Here is a 14,897-nt window from a genome sequence, read left to right as displayed (position 1 = left end):
CCACTCTATCACAACCGAGGCTAGTGGTCCTCTTCTGCTCCTTAGGTGATGGTTCCTCTTCCTAGACACCACTCTATCACAACGGAGGCTAGTGGTCCTCTTCTGCTCCTTAGGTGATGATTCCTCTTCCTAGACACCACTCTATCACAACTGAGACTAGTGGTTCTCTTCTCCTCCTTAGGTGATGGTTCCTCTTCCTAGACACCACTCTATCACGACTGAGGCTAGTAGTCCTCTTCTGCTCCTTAGGTGATGGTTGCTCTTCCTAGACACCACTCTATCACAACTGAGACTAGTGGTCCTCTTCTGCTCCTTAGGTGATGGTTCCCCTTCCTAGACACCACTCTATCACAACTGAGGCTAGCCGTTGTCTTCTGCTCCTTAGGTGATGGTTCCTCTTCCTAGACGCCACTCTATCACAACTGAGGCTAGTGGTTCTCTTCTCCTCCTTAGGTGATAGTTCCTCTTCCTAGACACCACTCTATCACAACTGAGACTAGTGGTCCTCTTCTGCTCCTTAGGTGATGGTTCCTATTCCTAGACACCACTCTATCACAACTGAGGCTAGCCGTTGTCTTCTGCTCCTTAGGTGATGGTTCCTCTTCCTAGACACCACTCTATCACAACTGAGGCTAGTGATCCTCTTCTCCTCCTTAGGTGATGGTTCCTCTTCCTAGACAACTGAGGAGTTAACTAGAACCTTAGACTGTGACACTCATCATATGAGGAGTTGGGTTTGGCCCTAAGGTATAATCTCTTCATCTAACACCCTAGGAGGGGGTCAACACCCAAGGTTATAATCAGCCTTTGTCTTCTCTTTATCATGTAAGGAGTGGGTTTCACTTCTAGATATATAAAGGTTGTTACTATATCTTTCCGCTACTACTCTTTGTCTTCTCTTTATCAACTGAGGAGTTTATCAGAACCCTAGGCTAGTCTTTGTCTTCTCTTTGTCAACTGAGGAGTTTATCAGAATCCTAGGCTAGTCTTTGTCTTCTCTTCATCAACTGAGGAGTTTATTAGAACCCTAGGCTAGTTTTTGTCTTCTCTTCATCAACTGAGGAGTTTATCAAAACCCTAGGCTAGTCTTTGTCTTCTCTTCATCAACCATGGAGTTGGTAAAGAATCCCATTTGTGTTAAGTTATCCTCCCTCTTTTCCTCCTTAACTGAAGAGAGGGTTAAAGTTCTAGGTTAAATGAAGCCTGCACCTTCCTGCACTTTCCATCACTTTAGGAGGTAGTTAGTAAGCCTACCTTCCAACACTCTCCATCTCTTTAGGAGGTAGTTAGTAAGCCTACCTTCCTCAACTCTCCATCACTTTAGGAGGTAGTTAGTAAGCATACCAACCTCAACTCTCCATCACTTTAGGAGGTAGTTAGTAAGCATACCTTCCTCAACTCTCCATCACTTTAGGAGGTAGTTAGTAAGCCTACCTTCCTCAACTCTCCATCACTTTAGGAGGTAGTTAGTAAGCATACCTTCCTCAACTCTCCATCACTTTAGGAGGTAGTTAGTAAGCCTACCTTCCTCAACTCTCCATCACTTTAGGAGGTAGTTAGTAAGCATACCTTCCTCAACTCTCCATCACTTTAGGAGGTAGTTAGTAAGCCTACCTTCCTCAACTCTCCATCACTTTAGGAGGTAGTTAGTAAGCCTACCTTCCTCAACTCTCCATCACTTTAGGAGGTAGTTAGTAAGCCTACCTTCCTCAACTCTCCATCACTTTAGGAGGTAGTTAGTAAGCCTACCTTCCTCAACTCTCCATCACTTTAGGAGGTAGTTAGTAAGCCTACCTTCCTCAACTCTCCATCACTTTAGGAGGTAGTTAGTAAGCCTACCTTCCTCAACTCTCCATCACTTTAGGAGGTAGTTAGTAAGCCTACCTTCCTCAACTCTCCATCACTTTAGGAGGTAGTTAGTAAGCCTACCTTCCTCAACTCTCCATCACTTTAGGAGGTAGTTAGTAAGCCTACCTTCCTCAACTCTCCATCACTTTAGGAGGTAGTTAGTAAGCCTACCTTCCTCAACTCTCCATCACTTTAGGAGGTAGTTAGTAAGCATACCTTCCTCAACTCTCCATCACTTTAGGAGGTAGTTAGTAAGCCTACCTTCCTGCACTCTCCATCACTTTAGGAGGTAGTTAGTAAGCCTACCTTCCTGCACTCACTTTAGGAGTAAGTAAGAGTCCTTGGAAATATATTATTTTTTATGAACTCATAATTTTTCGGAAAAGTAAAGACAAATGAGTCACTTTTGTAGCATACTCATGGACATTAGGTTGAACACGGTTTGGTGATAGATACAGTAGTAGATGTACACGTAGTAAATGTACACGTAGTAGATGTACACATAGTAGATGTACACGTAGTAGATGTACACGTAGTAGATGTACACGTAGTAGATGTACACGTAGTAGATGTACACGTAGTAGATGTACACGTAGTAGATGTACACGTAGTAGATGTACACGTAGTAGATGTACACGTAGTAGATGTACACGTAGTAGATGTACACGTAGTAGATGTACACGTAGTAGATGTACACGTAGTAGATGTACACGTAGTAGATGTACACGTAGTAGATGTACACGTAGTAGATGTACACGTAGTAGATGTACACGTAGTAGATGTACACGTAGTAGATGTACACGTAGTAGATGTACACGTAGTAGATGTACACGTAGTAGATGTACACGTAGTAGATGTACACGTAGTAGATGTACACGTAGTAGATGTACACGTAGTAGATGTACACGTAGTAGATGTACACGTAGTAGATGTACACGTAGTAGATGTACACGTAGTAGATGTACACGTAGTAGATGTACACGTAGTAGATGTACACGTAGTAGATGTACACGTAGTAGATGTACACGTAGTAGATGTACACGTAGTAGATGTACACGTAGTAGATGTACACGTAGTAGATGTACACGTAGTAGATGTACACGTAGTAGATGTACACGTAGTAGATGTACACGTAGTAGATGTACACGTAGTAGATGTACACGTAGTAGATGTACACGTAGTAGATGTACACGTAGTAGATGTACACGTAGTAGATGTACACGTAGTAGATGTACACGTAGTAGATGTACACGTAGTAGATGTACACGTAGTAGATGTACACGTAGTAGATGTACACGTAGTAGATGTACACGTAGTAGATGTACACGTAGTAGATGTACACGTAGTAGATGTACACGTAGTAGATGTACACGTAGTAGATGTACACGTAGTAGATGTACACGTAGTAGATGTACACGTAGTAGATGTACACGTAGTAGATGTACACGTAGTAGATGTACACGTAGTAGATGTACACGTAGTAGATGTACACGTAGTAGATGTACACGTAGTAGATGTACACGTAGTAGATGTACACGTAGTAGATGTACACGTAGTAGATGTACACGTAGTAGATGTACACGTAGTAGATGTACACGTAGTAGATGTACACGTAGTAGATGTACACGTAGTAGATGTACACGTAGTAGATGTACACGTAGTAGATGCACACGTAGTAGATGTACACGTAGTAGATGTACACGTAGTAGATGTACACGTAGTAGATGTACACGTAGTAGATGTACACGTAGTAGATGTACACGTAGTAGATGTACACGTAGTAGATGTACACGTAGTAGATGTACACGTAGTAGATGTACACGTAGTAGATGTACACGTAGTAGATGTACACGTAGTAGATGTACACGTAGTAGATGTACACGTAGTAGATGTACACGTAGTAGATGTACACACGTAGTAGATGTACACACGTAGTAGATGTACACACGTAGTAGATGTACACGTAGTAGATGTACACGTAGTAGATGTACACGTAGTAGATGTACACGTAGTAGAATAAGATGCTTACCTCTACCCGTGTCTTGCCTGGTACCGGTACAGGTGCACTAAGCAGTCGTAGGATCCAAGTTTCGATCTCTTTAACCTCGTGCATCACCAGTCCTGTAATGTTGTCTGTACCTTGTCCTGTCAGCACACCCCATACTGTGTCTCTGTAACATTAATATCACCATATATATTTATATTAGTTTACCCTCTTAAATGTGCTTATCTGTATTAATTTACCCTCTTAAAGGTGCTTATCTGTATTAATTTACCCTCTTAAAGGTGCTTGTCTGTTCTAATTTACCCTCTTAAAGGTGCTGATCTGTATTAATTTACCCTCTTATATGTGATTATCTGTACTAATTTACCCTCTTAAAGGTGCTTATCTGTACTAATTTACCCTCTTAAATGTGCTTGTCTGTTTTAATTTACCCTCTTTAATGTGCTTATCTGTACTAATTTACCCTCTTAAATGTGCGTATCTGTATTAATTTACCCTATTAAAGGTGCTTATCTGAACTAATTTACCCTCTTAAAGGTGCTTGTCTGTTCTAATTTACCCTCTTAAATGTGCTTATCTGTACTAATTTACCCTCTTAAATGTGCTTATCTGTATTAATTTACCCTCTTAAATGTGATTATCTATATTAATTTACCCTCTCAAATGTGCTTATCTGACATGTATACCCTCTTAAAGGTGCTTATCTGTATTAATTCACCCTCTTAAAGGTGCTTATCTGTATTAATTTACCCTCTTAAATGTGTTTAGCTGTATTAATTTACCCTCTTAAATGTGTTATCTGTACTAATTTACCCTTTTAAATGTGATTATATGTACTAATTTACCCTCTTATATGTGATTATCTGTATTAATTTACCCTCTTAAATGTGCTTATCTGTATTTACTTACCCTCTTAAATTTGCTTATCTGTCCTAATTTACCCTCTTTAATGTGCTTATCTGTATTTATTTACCCTCTTAAATGTGCTTATCTGTATTAATTAAAACTCTTAAATGTGCTTATCTGTATTTCTTCACCCTCTTAAATATGCTTATCTGTATCAAGGTAGAGTTAGATGCAGCCATGCACAGGTAGGATAAAGCACTAATTCAAAACACTGTACATTGTATGCATATGTATAGCCTACATCTCTAGATCTCAGAATCAATGAGAAAAGAAAGCAGGGGAAATTACTGCAGTTGTAAAGTCAGAGAGTGAAGACTCTAATATGTACGAAGAAGGGACTGCCAGATAATCACATTTTCTTATAAACAGCGTGCCAATAATCAGCCAATTCCTCACAAGGAGCTCTGAAAATATCTCTGTGCTAATGCATCAGCAACACTCTATAAGTTAGCTAAAGGCTTGCCTCGTCCTAGCTTCCAGAGGGCCATTTTGAACCACACATCCCATTCATTAGCCTGATGGGAGCTCTCCCAAGATTATTGATCGCAGTCTGGCAGCCTGCCAAGTGTGACTGTATACTGGATCAACCCTCTGTGGAGGCCGCTGATCAACGTAGATCAATATGTGTGGGTGGTACTGATTCCTAGTTCTATCTTACTCAAAATGGTTATGTGTGGGTGGTACTGATTCCTTGTTCTATCTCACTCAATATGGTCAAGTGTGGGTGGTACTGATTCCTAGTTCTATCTCACTCAAAATGGTCATGTGTGACTGGTACTGATTCCTAGTTCTATCTCACTCAAAATGGTCATGTGTGACTGGTACTGATTCCTAGTTCTATCTCACTCAAAATGGTCATGTGTGACTGGTACTGATTCCTAGTTCTATCTCACTCAAAATGGTCATGTGTGACTGGTACTGATTCCTAGTTCTATCTCACTCAAAATGGTCATGTGTGACTGGTACTGATTCCTAGTTCTATCTCACTCAAAATGGTCATGTGTGACTGGTACTGATTCCTAGTTCTATCTCACTCAAAATGGTCATGTGTGACTGGTACTGATTCCTAGTTCTATCTCACTCAAAATGGTCATGTGTGACTGGTACTGATTCCTAGTTCTATCTCACTCAAAATGGTCATGTGTGACTGGTACTGATTCCTAGTTCTATCTCACTCAAAATGGTCATGTGTGACTGGTACTGATTCCTAGTTCTATCTCACTCAAAATGGTCATGTGTGACTGGTACTGATTCCTAGTTCTATCTCACTCAAAATGGTCATGTGTGACTGGTACTGATTCCTAGTTCTATCTCACTCAAAATGGTCATGTGTGACTGGTACTGATTCCTAGTTCTATCTCACTCAAAATGGTCATGTGTGACTGGTACTGATTCCTAGTTCTATCTCACTCAAAATGGTCATGTGTGACTGGTACTGATTCCTAGTTCTATCTCACTCAAAATGGTCATGTGTGACTGGTACTGATTCCTAGTTCTATCTCACTCAAAATGGTCATGTGTGACTGGTACTGATTCCTAGTTCTATCTCACTCAAAATGGTCATGTGTGACTGGTACTGATTCCTAGTTCTATCTCACTCAAAATGGTCATGTGTGACTGGTACTGATTCCTAGTTCTATCTCACTCAAAATGGTCATGTGTGACTGGTACTGATTCCTAGTTCTATCTCACTCAAAATGGTCATGTGTGACTGGTACTGATTCCTAGTTCTATCTCACTCAAAATGGTCATGTGTGACTGGTACTGATTCCTAGTTCTATCTCACTCAAAATGGTCATGTGTGACTGGTACTGATTCCTAGTTCTATCTCACTCAAAATGGTCATGTGTGACTGGTACTGATTCCTAGTTCTATCTCACTCAAAATGGTCATGTGTGACTGGTACTGATTCCTAGTTCTATCTCACTCAAAATGGTCATGTGTGACTGGTACTGATTCCTAGTTCTATCTCACTCAAAATGGTCATGTGTGACTGGTACTGATTCCTAGTTCTATCTCACTCAAAATGGTCATGTGTGACTGGTACTGATTCCTAGTTCTATCTCACTCAAAATGGTCATGTGTGACTGGTACTGATTCCTAGTTCTATCTCACTCAAAATGGTCATGTGTGACTGGTACTGATTCCTAGTTCTATCTCACTCAAAATGGTCATGTGTGACTGGTACTGATTCCTAGTTCTATCTCACTCAAAATGGTCATGTGTGACTGGTACTGATTCCTAGTTCTATCTCACTCAAAATGGTCATGTGTGACTGGTACTGATTCCTAGTTCTATCTCACTCAAAATGGTCATGTGTGACTGGTACTGATTCCTAGTTCTATCTCACTCAAAATGGTCATGTGTGACTGGTACTGATTCCTAGTTCTATCTCACTCAAAATGGTCATGTGTGACTGGTACTGATTCCTAGTTCTATCTCACTCAAAATGGTCATGTGTGACTGGTACTGATTCCTAGTTCTATCTCACTCAAAATGGTCATGTGTGACTGGTACTGATTCCTAGTTCTATCTCACTCAAAATGGTCATGTGTGACTGGTACTGATTCCTAGTTCTATCTCACTCAAAATGGTCATGTGTGACTGGTACTGATTCCTAGTTCTATCTCACTCAAAATGGTCATGTGTGACTGGTACTGATTCCTAGTTCTATCTCACTCAAAATGGTCATGTGTGACTGGTACTGATTCCTAGTTCTATCTCACTCAAAATGGTCATGTGTGACTGGTACTGATTCCTAGTTCTATCTCACTCAAAATGGTCATGTGTGACTGGTACTGATTCCTAGTTCTATCTCACTCAAAATGGTCATGTGTGACTGGTACTGATTCCTAGTTCTATCTCACTCAAAATGGTCATGTGTGACTGGTACTGATTCCTAGTTCTATCTCACTCAAAATGGTCATGTGTGACTGGTACTGATTCCTAGTTCTATCTCACTCAAAATGGTCATGTGTGACTGGTACTGATTCCTAGTTCTATCTCACTCAAAATGGTCATGTGTGACTGGTACTGATTCCTAGTTCTATCTCACTCAAAATGGTCATGTGTGACTGGTACTGATTCCTAGTTCTATCTCACTCAAAATGGTCATGTGTGACTGGTACTGATTCCTAGTTCTATCTCACTCAAAATGGTCATGTGTGACTGGTACTGATTCCTAGTTCTATCTCACTCAAAATGGTCATGTGTGACTGGTACTGATTCCTAGTTCTATCTCACTCAAAATGGTCATGTGTGACTGGTACTGATTCCTAGTTCTATCTCACTCAAAATGGTCATGTGTGACTGGTACTGATTCCTAGTTCTATCTCACTCAAAATGGTCATGTGTGACTGGTACTGATTCCTAGTTCTATCTCACTCAAAATGGTCATGTGTGACTGGTACTGATTCCTAGTTCTATCTCACTCAAAATGGTCATGTGTGACTGGTACTGATTCCTAGTTCTATCTCACTCAAAATGGTCATGTGTGACTGGTACTGATTCCTAGTTCTATCTCACTCAAAATGGTCATGTGTGACTGGTACTGATTCCTAGTTCTATCTCACTCAAAATGGTCATGTGTGACTGGTACTGATTCCTAGTTCTATCTCACTCAAAATGGTCATGTGTGACTGGTACTGATTCCTAGTTCTATCTCACTCAAAATGGTCATGTGTGACTGGTACTGATTCCTAGTTCTATCTCACTCAAAATGGTCATGTGTGACTGGTACTGATTCCTAGTTCTATCTCACTCAAAATGGTCATGTGTGACTGGTACTGATTCCTAGTTCTATCTCACTCAAAATGGTCATGTGTGGGTGGTACTGATTCCTAGTTCTATCTCACTCAAAATGGTCATGTGTGGGTGGTACTGATTCCTAGTTCTATCTCACTCAAAATGGTCATGTGTGGGTGGTACTGATTCCTAGTTCTATCTCACTCAAAATGGTCATGTGTGGGTGGTACTGATTCCTAGTTCTATCTCACTCAAAATGGTCATGTGTGGGTGGTACTGATTCCTAGTTCTATCTCACTCAAAATGGTCATGTGTGGGTGGTACTGATTCCTAGTTCTATCTCACTCAAAATGGTCATGTGTGGGTGGTACTGATTCCTAGTTCTATCTCACTCAAAATGGTCATGTGTGGGTGGTACTGATTCCTAGTTCTATCTCACTCAAAATGGTCATGTGTGGGTGGTACTGATTCCTAGTTCTATCTCACTCAAAATGGTCATGTGTGGGTGGTACTGATTCCTAGTTCTATCTCACTCAAAATGGTCATGTGTGGGTGGTACTGATTCCTAGTTCTATCTCACTCAAAATGGTCATGTGTGGGTGGTACTGATTCCTAGTTCTATCTCACTCAAAATGGTCATGTGTGACTGGTACTGATTCCTAGTTCTATCTCACTCAAAATGGTCATGTGTGGGTGGTACTGATTCCTTGTTCTCTCGCTCAAAATGGTCATGTGTAACTGGTACTGATTTCTAGTTTTCTCTCGCTCAAAATGGTCACTTCATCGGTAGAAATTTTCCAAACTGCTTTAATGTTATAGAGCTAATCCCATGACCTTACTGATAAACTAGACGCCCATGGGCCTTAATGGTCACCTGAGTCCTACATTATTTATTTTTGTTGTTGAAATATGTACCATTTTGAGTAAAAATTTGTTATGTATATAATTATCTTAAGTTTGTCAGGACCATGAGCTTATCATTCCTAGACCGATTTTCAGTTAGATCGGCCTATTAGAACTTGTTTTTAAGTTTGAAATAGGTATTTTCAAAATAGTGGCCATGGCAGCCAAATTGTGTTTCTGATCGACCAGAAAAATAACAACACTTTGTCAGAACCATGAGTCGATCATTCCTACAAAGTTTCAGTTCAATCGGCCAAGTAGAACATGACTTTAAGTTTGAATAGTTTTTCAAAATGGCAGCTGTGGTGGCCATATTGGATTTCTGATTGACCCGGAAAATAACAACACTTTGTCAGGACTATGAGTCGATCATTCCTACAAAGTTTCAGTTCAATCGGCCCAGCATAACTTAAGACTTTAAGCTTGATGTAGTTTTTCAAAATGGCGGACATGGCGGCCATATTGGATTCCTGATTGACTTGAAAAATAACAACACTTTTTCAGGACCATGATTTGATCATTCTTACCAAGTTTTAGTTCAATCGGCCTAGCAGAACTTGACTTTAAGTTTGAAATAGTTTTTCAAAATGGCGGCCGTGGTGGCCATATTGGATTGCTGATCGACCCGAAAAATGACAACACTTTGTCAGGACTATGAGTCGATCATTCCTACAAAGTTTCAGTTCAATCGGCCCAGCATAACTTAAGACTTTAAGCTTGATGTAGTTTTTCAAAATGGCGGACATGGCGGCCGTATTGGATTCCTGGTTGACTTGAAAAATAACAACACTTTGTCAGGACCATGATTCGATCATTCCTACCAAGTTTTAGTTCAATCGGCCTAGCAGAACTTGACTTTAAGTTTGAAATAGTTTTTTCAAAATGGCGGCCGTGACGGCCATATTGGATTTCTGATCAACCTGAAAAATAACAACACTTGGTCAGGGAGATGTCAGTAACCTTCCCATGAAATATTAATGAAATCCCTTAGCCAGAATTTCAGCTTAAGTTGAAAATGTAAAATGTTAACGGACGATGGACGATGGAGCTAAAGCTCAGGTGACCTAAAAATGTAGTTCTTAAGTTTTATTGGTGTATCAATGGTGCTTAATTCATAAACTTCCTACAGCTGGCATAAACTTCAGATTTAGCATAGCTTTAAAACGCTTATTTCATATAAGCAACAATATTAATATGTATAACAGACAGTATTTCATATTGTTTTCTACTTTAAATAGTATAACATAATAAGATACATATTTCGCCTAGACCATAAGCTTTAGCTAGTCGGCAGCCATAAATGGACCATATCGCTTGTGTAAGATATTGTACTGTACTTCATTAAATTTACCCACTTTAATCAGTATCATTATCCCATTATAGGCAAGATTCTGCGAAGCCTGAGCATGCTAACTGATAGAAAGGTCCAATATCTTATTTTACCTGAAAAGATGTATTTTTCCTGTTTGTTTGTAAAATCAAAAACATAATTTGGAGTCTTTGGAATTGTCAAGTTGCCACTTCATGAGCAGAACTTGGGATGATTTAATCAGAAATATAAGAGCAATTTGTATTTTGCAAAATCCTAGTACCATGCAGAGAAACAATTAAACTTTTACCAATTCTTGTACAAATGTATTCAAGTTCCAAATGGATTTGAAAAATATAAACTTGGTAAAACTTCATAAAGTATCATGATCATTAGCAAACCATTCTTTGTTTTTTAACAATGAAGTTTAATTAAGTAGCCCGACTATTATCAGCATTAGAAAGTGACAAATTTTGAAGTAATGATCAGTTTACATTTCTTTAAACATTTTAAGTTGTTTTCTGATATTAGACATGACTGAAAAATATTCCATTTGAAAAAATTGTCAAATATTTATGAGATACTAGATTTATTCATTTGAAATGGTTGAACTTGATAAGGACGTAAGGTGTCAGAATTCAACATTACTCGCCTTCTTGTTATCCAAATCCACTGACATTAAGCTAGTCTTTTATGTTCTTTCTCTGACAAACAAATTGTCAATTTTGGTCTTTAACATGATGCCAGCCAAATATAGCCACTATATGACGTTGATGTGTGTCTGTCCTTAGGGATAGGTTTGTACTGATTGGATAAAGACCCCGTACTGAACAGTGATCCGCGACAGTAGTTGTACCAGCCAATTTATTACCCAGACGCTTGGTGCCACATGATCTCTCAGCTTTGGCTTGTTACTGGGTCCGTTTCAGGGTCCATTACAAACCCAGTACCTAAATACCATTATGATTGTCTCCGACAGCAATCAGGCATATTTCATCATTTTGGTTTCATACTGATTCATGATATATAGAACTAAACTAAAAACCAGTATTTCTTTGTGTACAATTTCTCTATAATAACAGGAAATGTCAGTGTTCATTTGATTCAGATTTCTTTTTTTATTTCAATTCTGATAAAACAACAAGTTTAAGTTGTGAAGCCTTTTGCATGTACATATATGTACCATATTCCAGAATTTAATAAAACTTCCTTTCCAAAAGGTTTGTGGTTTTCCCCTAAATGCTGTAACTTCACAAGTTCTGGTTTTAAATTTTAGTGATCTTTGTGAAGTTGCCCAGTTTGTTTCACATGATTACCTTGTTACCATTAAAATTTAAAACACTATCAAAAAAAGACACAGAGGAAAATACATGCCCACAGTATATATATCCAGCAGTCCAAGATGACATCCCTGATCATTCTTATTCAACAGATTTAAACTTAGCCATAGATAAAAAGGTGACAATCAAATTATCAAAGTGTTCCCTTCATATACATGTATACCTGTATTCATTTAGTGAAAACACCGTTTTATAATAACTTACCGTGTGTGATCAATTTTTATGGAGTCATTTTTATCTTAAACTTGATTTTCTTGTGAATTTTTCATCTGTCCAAGTTGTGCAACTAAAAGGTGGTGTTTTCATCAAAAGTGATCCCAAAAATATGTAGAACGCTGAACAATTTCCTTATGGTAATTTTACCTTGTTTTTAGTAAGACCATATAATAGAGATACTTGTTTTAGCTCTAACAAGTACATATCTCCATCCCTTTAAAATGACAGGAGTCAGCCATTATCTTGTTGAGTCTGTGCCGAGCATTTATGCTTAGCATTTATACTTGTCGGTATCTTGACTTGAAAGGCCAAAATATTGATTTTCTATACCAATTCAGATGTTGCTCATAACTACATCTGATTCTCGCTACAAAGCTATTGTCAGGGCCTCCTATACCAATTTTGTATCTCTACTGGGCAAATCTTTCTTTAGCTATGTCACAATGTCTAGGGTCATCTCGCAGACCACGATGGAGGCAACAGGAGATGTCTGTCGCCATACAAAATCATTTCTAATTACACATAACCACTCAATTGTCAGGGAAATCTCAGAGCTAGATTTACAAGACCATTTGGAACTCTTTCCCTTTTGTCCTCAAAAAGTAACAAAACATAAATGAGAGTTTTTGAACAATGCAGGAGCTTTCAAAAGAGTTGCAAATTTTATCAAATTTTTGAAATGTAAATTTATATTGTTTTCAAAGCTTTGTATAGCTGCTGGCTCAAACATTTGTATGGGAGTCTGTTCTAGGAAGTTGAATTCAATTATTAGATTACATCTTCAACACACAAGACCCAAAACCTTGTGTTTAAACCTTGTTCTGGCAAAATATGTTTGCAGGACTTGGTAGCTTATGATGCACTATAATCTGTGTACACAGGTCCTGTAGTTCATATTTGTTAAAATTCAAGTATACAAGTCCTAGATCTAGAGGTCATGTTCTAATCACCTTTATTTACATGTCCTAGATCTAGAGGTCATGTTCTAATCACCTTTATTTACATGTCCTAGGTCTAGCGGTCATGTTCTAATCACCTTTATTTACATGTCCTAGATCTAGAGGTCATGTTCTGATAACCTTTATTTACATGTCCTAGATCAAGAAGTCATGTTCTGATAACCTCTGTTTACAGGTCCTACAGGTCATGTTCTGATAACCTCTGTTTACAGGTCCTACAAGTCATGTTCTGATAACCTCTGTTTACATGTCTTAGAGGTCATGTTCTGATAACCTCTATTTACAGGTCCTACAAGTCATGTTATGATAACCTCTGTTTACAGGTCCTACAAGTCATGTTCTGATAACCTCTGTTTACATGTCTTAGAGGTCATGTTCTGATAACCTCTGTTTACAGGTCCTAGAGGTCATGTTCTGATAACCTCTGTTTACAGGTCCTACAGGTCATGTTCTGATAACCTCTGTTTACAGGTCCTATGGATCATGTTCCGATAACCTTTGTTTACAGGTCCTACAAGTCATGTTATGATAACCTCTGTTTACAGGTCATAAAGGTCATGTTATGATAACCTCTATTTACAGGTCCTACAAGTCATGTTCTGATAACCTCTGTTTACAGGTCCTACAGGTCATGTTCTGATAACCTCTGTTTACAGGTCCTATGGATCATGTTCCGATAACCTTTGTTTACAGGTCCTACAGGTCATGTTATGATAACCTCTATTTACAGGTCCTACAAGTCATGTTCTGATAACCTCTGTTTACAGGTCATAAAGGTCATGTTCTGATAACCTCTGTTTACAGGTCCTACAAGTCATGTTATGGTAACCTCTATTTACAGGTCCTACAAGTCATGTTATAATAACCTCTGTTTACAGGTCCTAGAGGTCATGTTCTGATAACCTCTGTTTACATGTCCTAGAGGTCATGTTATGATAACCTCTGTGACAGGTCCTAGAGGTCATGTTCTGATAACCTCTGTTTACAGGTCCTAGGATTTAACCTGTTACAGATTCTGTAGGGAGCATATAGTGTTGAAATGTGAAGATTAAAGTTACATGAAGATTAGAGAAACACAAGTTTTAAGTTATCAGAATAGGAACGTTTAAATTGCATATTTACAAAATGAAAACTTTACAAACCTAGGATTGAGAGTAGATCTTTATTAATGTTTCAGTCAATTGTTTCATGTATGCATGGTCATGAGTGTTTCTATATATAACGGTTACATGTTATCTTTTTAATTAAGTTTAAAACAGTTTAATGTATTGACTGATCACCCACCATATTACTATGTCAGTTGTCAAGGTTTCAAACATAACTTCTACTTGATGACTTCTCATGACAAGATGAAAAGTACGTAAAAACGACAACAATACATGTTCATAATGTCTAAGTTGTATCATTTAAGGTCATAAGAGGACGGGTGTCTAAGAAGACATTGCTAAAAAAAGGTTGTAGGCAGAGATAGAGGTCGAAAGTTTTGCCATCAAGGGATAGCAGATCATCTTGGTAAATCTTTAATGTCCCAAAGTTATACGCAAAAGGCACAGCAGAAAATCTCGGATCATTCTGCAGGGAGGCCATATTGACTGTCTCTTACAGTTACCAAAATCTCGGATCATTCTGCAGGGAGGCCATATTGACTGTCTCTTACAGTTACCAAA

General features: G+C 38.7%; 1 protein-coding gene across 12 annotated transcripts in view; it reads right to left on the bottom strand.

The window, feature by feature from the left end:
- Positions 1-14,897, bottom strand: part of LOC110460518 (MAP kinase-activating death domain protein-like) — a 119,694-nt gene that overhangs the window by 96,179 nt on the left and 8,618 nt on the right. For all 12 annotated transcript variants that reach the window (XM_021513467.1, XM_021513475.1, XM_021513474.1 and 9 more), the window contains exon 3: positions 3,878-4,019. In XM_021513467.1, coding sequence (XP_021369142.1) covers positions 3,878-4,019 — 142 coding nt within the window. The remainder of the gene's footprint in view (positions 1-3,877; positions 4,020-14,897) is intronic.

The sequence above is a fragment of the Mizuhopecten yessoensis genome, unplaced genomic scaffold (genome assembly GCF_002113885.1).
Source record: "Mizuhopecten yessoensis strain PY_sf001 unplaced genomic scaffold, ASM211388v2 scaffold10415, whole genome shotgun sequence".
NCBI lineage: Eukaryota > Metazoa > Mollusca > Bivalvia > Pectinida > Pectinidae > Mizuhopecten > Mizuhopecten yessoensis.
This window is presented reverse-complemented; position numbering and strand designations above follow the sequence as displayed.